The 13,437-nt window shown below is 36.2% G+C and overlaps 1 gene segment (V, D, J or C); it reads left to right on the plus strand.

Annotated features, from left to right (window-relative positions):
- The first annotated feature begins 7,373 nt into the window (after window positions 1-7,373).
- Window positions 7,374-7,846, plus strand: LOC121656316. The segment is given in 2 exon segments: window positions 7,374-7,443; window positions 7,539-7,846. Coding segments are annotated over 2 exon segments (351 nt in total).
- The last annotated feature ends 5,591 nt before the right edge of the window (window positions 7,847-13,437 follow it).

Raw genomic sequence — 13,437 nt, forward strand, 5'->3', positions numbered from 1 at the left:
CCATTGCTTTCATCTGGCTTTGGATGTTTAAAAGTTTATAAAGAATAATATATTATAATATACTATAACAATATATTTGGTGAACTAAAAGTTATGTTTTACCTAAAAATAGATAAAAAGAGATATTGTCATTATGACACAATCCATTTTTTTTGTTTTTTGTTTTGTAAATGATCCTAAACAAAGGAACTAAAATGTGAAAACAGGTTTTCACATTAATGACAACATATTATCTATTTAGATCTTGTTGGAGTGATATTAATATTTAATTAAACTTGAGCAAATTATTACCTAAAGAAGTTTTGTTATTGTATATGATAATCCATTTTAAAATGGGGGCATAAAAAAACCCACCATAATTTATGTTATATGCGACTGTTCCCTCCTTATGCAAAGCAAACTGACCTGTGGTGAAATATAACCAGTTAGATTCATGCTGTTAAAAAAGAGAAGCTCTGATCAGAGCCTGTTCAACAGCAACATGTTCTCTGTAGCTCTGCTGCTGTTACTGCTACTGGATCCTGTAAGTCTCATTGAGGCAGAGACACTGTGATGACATCACACCGTTTACTGTTATTACTCTGATATGCAACATGTTTTCATTTTCAGGTGTGAAGTGTGAAACACTGACACAGCCAGCCTCCATGACTGTTCAGCCTGGTCACCGTCTGACCCTCACCTGTCAGGTCTCTTATTCTTTGGGCAGCGCTCCAACAGCTTGGATCAGACAGCCTGAAGGGAAAGGACTGGAATGGATTGGTAGAGCAGGTTCGGGGTACAATACCTACTACAAGGATTCACTGAAAAATAAGTTTAGCATCACCTATGTCACTTCCACAAAAACACTAAATGGACAGAATATGCAGCCTGAAGACACGGCTGTGTATTACTGTGTGAGAGAGCCACAGCAACACAAACCATCAGTAAAGCTGAACAAAAACCTCAGAGCCTGAACATTTTTATCACTTCCTCACCAGAGGAGGAGCTCTGAGACCACCAAATATTTCAGACTGATTTAGCCCATAATACATGTCAATGTAAGGAAGCAAGGAAGGATATAAAGTCCATGTTGATGCTGTCTTCAGTCTGTTATTTTCTTCAGTTCTGGATTTTTCTGTTAACTATAGTCCCAACACCACTATCATTCCCTCATCCTATATATCCTCTTCCGTGCTGGGTGTTGTGTTGCCACGGTTCTTCTTCGTTTTTGTTAGATCACGTTCGATCATGCAGGATTTGTGGCTCAGAGGACTAGATTCTAGACGAGACAGCATCGTTATGTGTGTGTTGTTCTGTGATGAGATTTTTGGAGCACACCATACACATCTTTTGATAAAAGATTGAAGTTTGATCAATAAAGTGATGCTGTGATAAAAATGCATTCAAAATAAAAGGTTCAAATGAAATAAACTGAATTAAAATTATTTAAAGCATTTAATTAAACTATTTAATTAGAATTATTTTAACTGTTGTCAGACAGATGTTTTCTGCATCTGTAGCCCATTTTCTTTATGTTTTTTGTTACAAATTTGACCAGTTTTCTTACAAGATTTGGATGTTTGGAGCTTTTTTGTGGAACAAACTCCAATAAGCAGATGTGGAGTTTATGGGAAGCTGCACTGCACCCGAACCTATTATAACAGTAAAATATCTGTGTTGGTAAGGTGGTTAATATAACTATCAACAGTTTTTGCCTCTTTTTGATGCATAATAACTACATCAACTGGGTGAAACTTGAAAGTAACCTGTGGTGTGAACCTTGTGTTAACATCTGCTGGTAGATGTGGTTTGCAAGTGCATTATTTGTGTAACACAGTTCAACAACAGAGTGATTCAAAGTGTTTTACAGAGATATTAAAACATCAGAAAATAAGAACCATCATTTAAAATTAAAAACCAAAAGATAAAGGAGAAAGAAAGAACATAAATAAATTCAAGCTTAAAAGAAACAGTGCAGATTTGGACTTAGGAAATAAAAAGCTATTGAAATGCAGCAGAGAATGGGTCATTAACCTGGATTTAAATAAACTGAGCTTTTCCGCTGATCTCAGGATTTCTGGGAGTTTGTTGGAGACATGTGGAGCATAGAAGCTGAATGCAGGTTCTCCATGTCTGGTTCTGACAAATAGTTTCTTATTCTAAATCTTCATCTTGGACCCTACTTTGCGTATCTGCTTTAACATTTTGTTTTTTTCTAATATTGTCCTGATGAGGAAACACAAAAGTAACTCAGCATCTACCTTCTCTAAAACCCATAAACACATTTTTTAACATTTCCTTCAGCATTTCCACTTTGATTCTGCACACAGAGCAAATTTAGATGAAGTGAATGTTTAAATGTTTAAATGAATTTTTATGAGACCATGTAGACTGGATTGGATCTCTGGTAAAGGAGGAGGAGTCTAATGTACCTTCTTGATAATCCTACAAAAGGACAACCAAGAGAGTGCTGTAGATGATTTATACATGGCTGATTGATTTAAATAAATTAATCGTATGCTCATTAGCTATACCTGTATATTTTAAAATCAAGTTTAAAATAATTTTATTTGTTTTTTAATCTCTCCGTGGTCTTGCACCACCCTACCTCGCTGAGCTCCTTCACCCTACGTGTCTCATTCATGGTTTATGTTCCTTGGTTTACTTTAATGTTCTTTCATGTTTTCATGTTTTTTTTCTTGGCTGCTTTACACTTGAGATTTTAAGATTTTGCTTCAGTTTTTATATTTTACCTTGTCTCATTTATTTGATTTTACTGTTTTTATTTTTATTTGTTGTGCTTTTAGTTGTCTGTACAGCACTTTAGTCGTCTGTGGTTGTTTTTAAAGTGCTTTATAAATAAAGTTGGATTGGACTGGAAACTTTAAGCAGTCAAATGATATATATAAAAAATGATATATTCAGACTAATATTGTCATAATTTTCATTGGTGGTTTGAATGGATAGTTGTATCCCCCTTGTGAGGAGGAGTCAATGCAAAATCTGAATCTTTAACCTCTAAATATAAGATGGTAGAGACGCGTGGACACACACGTCAACACAACGGACTATAGGACAGGATTGTTGCTTTTTACTCTCTGCTTGGCAGGCAAGAATATGAACTAAAATCCAACATCATGATGTTGTTTTGCCACCAGTGTGTTTGATGTGATTCTTTTCTATTCTTTTTATAGGTGCTGCAGGTCAGACTTTGACAGAGTCTGAACCAGTGGTTAAAAGACCAGGAGAATCCCACAGACTGACCTGTACAGGCTCTGGGTTCACGTTCAGCAGCTATCCCATGAACTGGGTCAGACAGGCTCCAGGAAAAGGTCCACACAGGCAGTACCTCTAAGTTTTACTCCCAGTCAGTTACAGGTCGATTCACCATCTCCAGAGATGATTCCAGCAGTAAAGTTTATCTGGAGATGAACAGTTTAAGAACTGAGGACACAGAAGTTTATTACTGTGCCAGAAGAGACACAGTGAGAAGAAAGAAAAGGAAGGTCATACAAAAACTACTTCCTCATCTTTCCTTCATTTAAGACATGAAACTTTTATCAGTATTACTTTGGTGAAAAATAAATTGCAGCAGAAATCGTGTCACTATTGGTTGATGGCTTTACACAAAGTTTACACAATTTAAGTCACATCGATCAGAAAAAAAAAAACAAAAAAAACAAAAACAAACAAAAACAAAAAACAAAACAAAACAAAACAAAAAAACTAAACAAAACACAAAAACAAACAGTAAAGTAAAAGTAAAAAAAGACACATTATGTGTTAATTTTATTTTTTATTTTTTTATTTTTTATGCAGTAATTCCTCTTTTTTAAATTGGTTACTTTATAGAGTTTATCATTTTATTTAAATAAATATTTACTTGTTACACAAAAGAAAAAAACTGCACAATTTTCCATTAAACACAAAACACATTTTTTAAGCACAAACATTTTAACAATTGTTCCACTTTTAATGAACCAGTTTATTTAGTTCATGAAAAGAAATCCCTGTTATTTTAGCTTTTTATGTTATTGAAATAAATAAATTGATGAGAGAACGCTCCGAATACTGTCTGTTATTTATAATTCCAACTGTTCCTGCATCAAAGAAAAAATATTATACAATTCCAATCATTTCATTATATTTTGTTTTCATCTACAGATGAAAAAGAAATGGTTTTACTAAAATGTTGTTTGTGTAAAGACAAAACTACAACATTTACTGAATCCTTTAAACTACATGTAGCAATACCCCAGGATAAAAATAATCTTTTTAGATGTTATTATTCAACATTAATAATAAAAAAAAACTGACTTAAAATAGATAAAGTTTTACTGCTTGTTAGTCAAGCTTAGATTTTACAATCCAGAAAAGCTATTAAAAGTGTACAATATATGTTGTTACTCAGCTCAAATGCATGCATCAATAATTTAGGAATTGAATTGATATATATATATATATATATATATATATATATATATATATATATATATATATATATATATATATATATATATATATATATATATATATATATATATATATATATATATATATATATATATATATATATAAATACCAGCTTTGACAAATGATGTAATTTGTCAGACCTTGCCTTTATTGTTCTTGACGTTTTTTTTTCATATAGGTAAATAATGCAAATGTCAGCGTATTTAAAGCACTAAATACTCTTTAAAAAGCACACAGTAAACACAATAAAATGTGCTGAAGTAAATGTTCATAATTTCAAGCTTAAATGTGAATAAGTTTTTGTGTGACTTCTTAGTGGCCCTCCCTATGCAAAGTTTATGTCATGATAGTCCAATATAAACTTTTGAAGCTTCCGCTTAGTTACAGGAGATGAGAAGCTCCCATCAGATCATCTTCATCACCAACATGTTCTCTGTAGCTCTGCTGCTGCTTCTGGCTGCTGGATCCTGTGAGTCTCTGAAACAGAAATACTAACAGTATGATCACACCACACTAACTGTTACTGTACTTCTATATTCAAATATCTTTTCTTCCACAGGTGTGAAGTGTGAAACACTGACACAGCCAGCCTCTATAACTGTACAGCCAGGTCAGCGTCTGACCGTCACCTGTCAGGTCTCTTATTCTGTAAGCAGCTACTGGACACACTGGATCAGACAGCCTGCAGGGAAAGGACTGGAGTGGATTGGTTATGGAAAGGTTGGAGGCACCCCAGCCTACAAAGATTCACTAAAGGACAAGTTCAGTATCAGTGCAGACTCTTCCAGTAACACAGTGAGTCTGAATGGACAGAATATGCAGCCTGAAGACACGGCTGTGTATTACTGTGCGAGACCACACAGTAACACAAACCACCAGCAGACCTGAACAAAAACCTCTCAGAGTCTGAACACTTGTATTAACAGATATCAGCTGCAGGAGGAGCTGTAACACCAGTGATGATTTCTGATGATCTAGTGCCTTCTCAATGCAATACTGGAAAATATATAACAGGAAATAACAATAAAACTACATGTTGTCATTTGTTACGACCCTCTTTGTAACTCTAGGGTGTTTGGGGTCGCTAACAAAAACATGGCCGGACAGAACGTAAATATATAACAATAATTTTATAACAAGCCCAGGTTCTAATCAATACAACAAATAATAATCAACAAAGGTTGTTCTAATCTATATAGTCCGGTAACAAATAAAAGAAATCTAATAAACAAAAGATGTCCTTAACTTACGGTTTTAACAGTTAACAATTACTTTTAAAAAGGAAACTTAACCAAATATCTAATACAAACTTAAAGCCAAATTTCCCTGAGGACTCTCCGAAGGGATTAATAAAGTATTTCTATTCTATTCTAAACCTACAACACAAAAGGCTACTCACAAAAGGTGAGAGCATCTCTGCTCAATATCAACTGAAAAGGCGCAACCATGCACACAACCAAAAGGAAAGGAATTCAGCTCACAAACCACACGGGTATTCTAACACACAAAGACCAGCGTCTACTTTTAAAACCCAGCCTGGCAAACTGTGAGCCTGATGGAACACAGCTGCCACGATTGCAGTTGCTTCCTCCCTTTTGAAGTCCCGGAGACTGTTCTGGAGGAGGAAGGCGGGAACAGAGTCATTGTCCAGCTGGGCACAGTGTAGATGGAGCCTGAGCGAGTGGTGGCCAATCACCACCAAGATGCAGAGGGAGGGGGTGTCTCCTACTGGAATTGCCTCCAATCGGCGAGATGCAACCAGGCAGCAACATTTACATGAATACGACCACAGGCCTCAAATCTGGGGTCGTAACATTATTACTGTTCGCAGCAAGTGTTCCTTCATCTTACAATAGTTGAAATACAAAACCTATGTTTGTAGATATGTAGTCACACATTGACTAAGTGCTCTAAACAAATTCAACAAAAACTGGGCAAAATAATAGTAAATAGGCTAAAATAAATCTGACATTCAGTGTGATATATAAATCAAAATATATATAACCTATATTCTGTTTTTTAGTTAGGCATTGAAAAGGACAAAAAATGATTACACGTTTTAGTAAAAACAACTAAAAAACAAGACAAAACAAGTAGGAAAACAAATAGAAAACAATAAAAAAAACTAAAGCACACAAATGTTTAAAAATTAATTTGCTCAACCTTAAAACTGACAGCTAATTTTCCTTTAAGTAAATACGCTAATGACACACTAACTTAATAAATCCCTAAAAAAAATATCAAGTATTACAAAAAATGTTTTGTTTCTGTCTATAGAATTTAATGATGTTTCATAAAAATAATATCTTATGTGGAAGAAAAATGATGGTACATCAGTGGACCACAAAGATTCTTTAAAGTGTCATTTTTGTATTTTTCTTCATGCTGACAAAACATTTCTGAAGCTGTCCGCTGTTGTTTTTATGTTAATGAAGCTGAAAACACAAAACTTCTGGACAAAATCTCTCTGTCCATCAGACCAGAGTCAAAGTAAAACATGAAGTGTGTAAATTGTTTTAATGACATAAAGTTAACCTCATTATGTTGAGCAAAGTTTATTTATGCATTTTTAGAGGTCTGTCATTAAGTTCAATTATACTTGTGATTGTTTTACCCATACCATAATAATACCAAAGATCTTTTTCTATTTATGGAAAGTATTGTAACTTAAGGCTTATTCTACAGGTCATCATAGTAATTTTATTTATTGTATCTATGTTTCAATTTTGTTTGAATTTAATAAAATTTGTGAATTGTAACCAAAGAATGTGTCTTATTGTATATATGAATATTTTATAAAATGAAGGGGACAGAGAATACTTACAACATTATTTATGTATGACTGGTCCCTCCTTCTTGTGGCCCTACTGATGCAAAGTGAACTTAGAGGCCGTCATTTATAAAACCAAAGGAAGAGAAGCTCCCATCAGATCACCTTCAACACCAACATGTTCTCTGTAGCTCTGCTGCTGATGATGGCTGCTGGATCCTGTGAGTCTCACTGAGATACAGACAGTATGATCACACTAACTGATCTGTATCATTACACTGATTTTACTAAATATTCAACATGTTTTTATCACCAGGTGTGAAGTGTGAAACACTGACACAACCAGCCTCCATGACTGTACAGCCAGGTCAACGTCTGACCATCACCTGTCAGGTTTCTTATTCTGTGAGTAGCTACCGGACAAACTGGATCAGACAGCCTGCAGGGAAAGGACTGGAGTGGATTGGGAGTGCACGCATTGGGTACAACACATACTACAAAGATTCACTAAAGGACAAGTTTAGTATCAACTTAGACTCTTCCAGCAACACAGCAACTCTGAATGGACAGAATATGCAGCCTGAAGACACGGCTGTGTATTACTGTGCGAGAGAGTCACAGTGACACAAACCATCAGTAGACCTGAACAAAAACCTCTCAGAGCCTGAAAATTTTAACATGAAGCCACCAGAGGAGGAGCTCTGAGATCCACTAATGACTTTAAACAATGTCAATGTAAAAAGTCTAATGTGTAATCAGTACAAGACAGAAACACATTTAAAAGAGCAGGATGACAATTGCCTGTTTTTAGTTCTAAAAAGAAAAAGATAAGTCCATTTATCACTGTAGACATTTAAAATGTATTAACAAGCAGAATGAAAGGAGGCATTTAGTTCAACTCATCGAGTGGCCACCTCATATACAGAGGCTACAGCTGCTTGACTGAGATAGCCCACACAGGGCCAGGCTGGGCTTCATATCTATGAAGCCCAGCCTGGCCCTTTGCTGAGTCTAGTACCCTATTCTCTTTAACCCCATTTCCTCTTGAGCTACTGAGAGGCCACTAGTTAAAGGACAAAAAAAAAGTAACCTAACAAAAATGACATAAATGATACTAAGAGAGATTGCTTTACCAGAGACAGATAATCTGTCACCCACATTCATGCAGGATCTTCTGAACCCTTTTTCTCCTCTTTCCTGTATAGAGTCGTATCTCGTAGGTGCAAGGCTCCCACACAAAACCTATTTTCCACAGTTCTTCATTCACAAAAATAATCCTAAGGTCATGTCAGTATGAAAGACTAATATGAAAAGTAAAGAAACAATAATGGATTAATATAAAGGATTAATAAAAGAAATTTCATCAACATCTTCTGGGACCAAAACTGAAACTTAGCTTAAACTGTCAGAACTAAACTCCTCGAAACAAAAGACACATCTGTCTGTTACACATCGTTTCTCATGTAGCTTATATTAGGACAGAGAAAGAGGTCTCTAATTAAGTTACTTTTCCATCTGGAATTGTATTGGACTTTGTAATGCAAATTAATATAATATTGTAGATTCATAAAATAGGGAAAAACAATAATAAATGTTTGCCCAAAAAACATGTTAACATAACAATAACATTGTTATGTTATTGCATAACAATATCTGCCCCAAAAACCAATTTTTTTAAAACTGGATGTATGACTAAATCAAATAATAACACAAATATTCAGTGTATTCAGTATCAGTGCAGACTCTTCCAGTAACATAATGACTTTGAATGGACAGAATATGCAGCCTGAAGACACAGCTGTGTATTACTGTGCGAGACGCCACAGTAACACAAACCATCAGCAGACCTGAACAAAAACCTCTCAGAGTCTGAACACTTGTATTATCAGATATCAGCTAGAGGAGGAGCTGTAACACCACTGGTGATTCCTGATGATCTAGTGCCTTATCAATGCAATACTGGAAAATATATAACAGGAAATAACAATAAAACTACATGTTGTCATTAATGTTCACAGAAAGTATTCCTTCATCTTATAATAGTTGAAATACAAAACCTATGTTTGTAGATATGCACTTAAACATCTGAACAAATTCTACAAATATTGGGCAAAATAATAAGAAATAGACTAAAATAAATCTGGATGCAGAGGATGTACATAACTTACAAATATTCACTAAAGAACAAGCTCAATATCAGTGCAGACTCTTCCAGTAACACAGTGACTCTGAATGGACAGAATATGCAGCCTGAAGACACGGGTGTGTATTACTGTGCAAGAGAGCCACAGTAACACAAACCATCAGCCGAGCTGAACTAAATCCTCTCAGAGCCTGAAAACTTTAACATGAAGGCACCAGAGGAGGAGCCCTGAGACCACTAATGATTTTAAACGATGTCAGTATAAAAAGTCGAATGTGTAATCAAAACAAGACAGAAACATATTTAAAAGATCAAAAACGTAATTGACTGTTTTCAGCTCTAAAAAGAAAAAGATAAGTCTGTGTATCACTGTAGATATTTAAAATGTGTTAACAAGCAGAATGAAAAGAGGCATTAGTTCAACTTATCAAGTGGCCATCCCATATACAGAGGCTACAGCTGCTTGACAGAGATAGCTCAGATTTGAAGCCCAGCCTGGCCCTTTGCTGAGTCTAGTACCCTGTTCTCTTTAACCCCCTTTCCTCTTGAGCTACACTTAATGGCCACTAGTTAAAGAAAAAAAGCAACCTAACAAAAACTACACAAGTGATGCTAAGAGAGAACTCTTTTACCAGAGACCGATACTCTGTCACCCACTTTCATGCTGCATCTTCTGAACATTGTTTATTCTCTTTCCTGTACAGTCTTGTCTTGCAGGTGCAAGGTTCCTGCGAGTTCCCACACTAAACTTATTTTGCACAGTTCTTCATTCGCACAAGCAATCCTGAATTAACACCAGTATGAAAGACTGATATGAAAAATAAAGAAACAACATAAAGGATTAATAAAAGAAATGTCATCAACAACCTCTGGGACCAAAACTAAAACTTAGATTAAACTGTCAGAACCAAATTTGAAATCACTTAAAAGGCCCATTTATCTTCCCTTTACTTGTGTATATAAGTGCATCCATTTCAGAGGTCTCTGCACTCATACTTTTATGCATTCCTTACGTTGTCATGGTTGTTAGCATAAAGAATAATTTCTACACCAGTAGAACATCTGGCCAAAAATGAGAAGACCAAAAGATTAAATGCCTTTTTAAGTACTTTAACTAACAACTGAAAGGCTACAACATGTACAGTACTTTTAAATTTTTAAAATGCTTTAGTCCAAACTCTTCATTAAAAAGCGTTACTATCTGACAGTAAGACAGGGTGGGATCAGTCAGCACCAGCTTTTAGTCTGGTGATGGGTCAGAGGTGAACATCTCCAGCTCTGATGCTGAGACTGATGCTGCGTGTTTTGTAAGTTAAGTTTTTCCTTATAAAAACCCTTTTCTTGCACCGGTCTGCGTCCACAGCTTTGTGACAAAGCCTCTAGATTTGTCACTAGTTGTCTTTTTAAGGAGTCTCTAGAAGGGTCTGAAAACTCGCTAAACGTAGCACCAAAGTTGCAAAGTAAGCAACACTGCATTAGCCGAGCACTGACATGTGCGTCAGTGTAATCGGTGTACAGGAAATTGCACACGAACAAATGTTCCACATTGTTTAAAACTCAAACTGCAATTAAATGCATTAATTTAACAGCAGTGGCTTAAGTAGTAGAGGGGGTTGTTGTGTCCTTGGGCAAGACACTTCACCCTGCTTGCCTCCAGTGACGGCATCGCTGGTGAATGACTGTGGATGAACATTTGGTGGTGGTCAGAGAGGCTGTAGGTGCAGATTAGCTGCCATGTTTCCGTCAGTCTGCTCCAGGGCAGCTGTGGCTACACATGTAGCTTACCATCACCAGGTATGAGTGAGGAGTGAATGAAAAATGGATACAATGTGCCTTGGGTGCCTTGAAAAGTGCTAAATAAATTTAATCCAAATATTATTATTCATTTTTAATTAATCGTAAATAACACATTAAAGTCTGAGTCCTAATAAATTGTTAGCTTTGGCTAACTGGAGATATTTGGATGACTGTGTGCAGTGTGAAAGATAACTCCAGACTAGGGATATAGCTTTTATTTTCCTTTACTAAAGATGGCAACACTTTACAATCTGCAGGACAATCACAGACTGTTGACCACTCTAGCACCAGTGCAAGTGAACTTTTATGTACTGTTACGGCCACTGGTTTCCCATCCAGTGTCCGTATGATTGGAGTCAGCTGTGCCCCATTGACGGGAAGGACAAGTGGTTTCGGGACTCCGCCCACCTTCACCTGGATTGGTCGCCTGCGGTGCCGATCATGCCCGAGGGACCGAGCGTTGGAGAGGACCCGCCTTTAAAAGAATTGCTCTGCTGTCATTCGAGGCAGCTGTGTTGGGAGAACGCAGTATGCCGGCTTTGGGAAACTCTTTTTGGACTACTAGTATTTGACTGTGAGCTTGTTCTTGTGGCAGTACCTTTTGGTTTGGTTTGAAGAAAGACTTGTGTTGTATTTTTGGTTTTGGTAGCTTTTGCATTTTCTGTTAAGTTGTTTAGATTGTCCCTCATCAGGAGGAGGATTTTGTGTTGCCCTTTTGTAGGTTTATTGTTTCTTGTTTATCCATGTCCCAGAGCGTTACCTGCCTGGTAGACTTATTGTTTATATAGTCGTTTATAGTACCTGTTTAGGACACCTTTTGTTATATTATTGTCTTTATTTTCTGCCATTTATTGTGGAAAATAAACTTCCGTACATTGATTTTTGCCTCCGGCCCGTCTTTGTTGCCAACCTCATTTACCCTTAGAGATCCATGAGGTTTCCTGGGGAAATGTTGGTCACTTCACCATCTCCAGAGATAAGAGCAGACAGAGAATTTTTCCCTGGATTCACACTTATAATCCCATCAGACACATTCTGATAAATGATGGAGATAATGTTGCTTTGTGTTTCCACAGGTGTACAGTATTGATGTCATCCAGCCAGAGTCAAAAGTTGTTCAGCCTGGGAAGTTTTTGTCCATCACCTGTTGGCTTCTGGTTATTTTGACTTAAGGCTGGATCAGACGGCTTGAAGGAAAACCAATGGATTGGATTTTTGATCAATGGGGAGGCTGTGGTGTCCGCTGTTGTTAAAATAATGTCCTGAATAACAAGATTAATTTCAGCAGAGACATGTCTGCAGGAACAGTGACAAAAGCAGGACAAAATATACAACACAACACAAAAATAAAAACTAATCAGAGGACACAGCTGTGTGTTACAAACCACAACCAGACCTGAACAAAACCCAGCATTTATAAAACATGGCCAGTTGACTATTTACCCAGTAACTTCCTGCGGAGCTAGAGACAGTTGATACTATTGTTTGCTATATTTTCGTGTGTGATCGTGTCATGATACATACTTGTGTATTGTGTTATACATTATGATCCTACAAGTATGTTTATTATGAACATGAATTATAAATTCTGATTATAAATTGTGCTGTTTTGCGTAGCTGTTCCATAGCTCGCTTGTTATCTCAGCTATGATGTCATTGTCATCATGATATTTAACGTGTTGTGTAGTTGAACAAAGATTTGAAAAACCTTCTTCAGTATGGATGTCAGTAGGGGAGAGTATTTATAATTCCACTTTTAGAAGGTTTTTGGGTCTCATATATTGTTTTATGGCATGATGAACCTAAAAGTAGAATAGAAACACGTCAGTAGAGTTAAATGAAAATCCAGACAAGACCAGAAGCTAAAACAATGCCCTCATAGATTATCAATGTAATTACTGTCTTGTATAATTTTCATCATGAGTAATTAGTTGTGTACTTAAATGTACCTGCTGCTGTAATTTGCACTTTAAGTTACTTACAAACTTGTCCACATGTTTGCCAGTACTTTGAATATTTTAGCATCCTAAAATATGTTTTTGTTGATTCCAATTCAAGTCTTTCTCTTTCTGTATTTCCAATGTTTAACAAATATTGTCTTGTTGCTATGGCACCCACCATGCATAAAACATGAAATAAAACCGTTTATTTTGTGCATGTTCCCCCTTTCAACCCACAGAGGGAGGTCTATGCAAAGTCTTTCTTCGTTATAACATCATCATCACTAAGAGTCACACCATCTGAGGGAGAACAGCTCACAAAGCCTCAGTAACTG

Source organism: Melanotaenia boesemani, chromosome 2, assembly GCF_017639745.1.
Source record: "Melanotaenia boesemani isolate fMelBoe1 chromosome 2, fMelBoe1.pri, whole genome shotgun sequence".
Lineage (NCBI taxonomy): Eukaryota > Metazoa > Chordata > Actinopteri > Atheriniformes > Melanotaeniidae > Melanotaenia > Melanotaenia boesemani.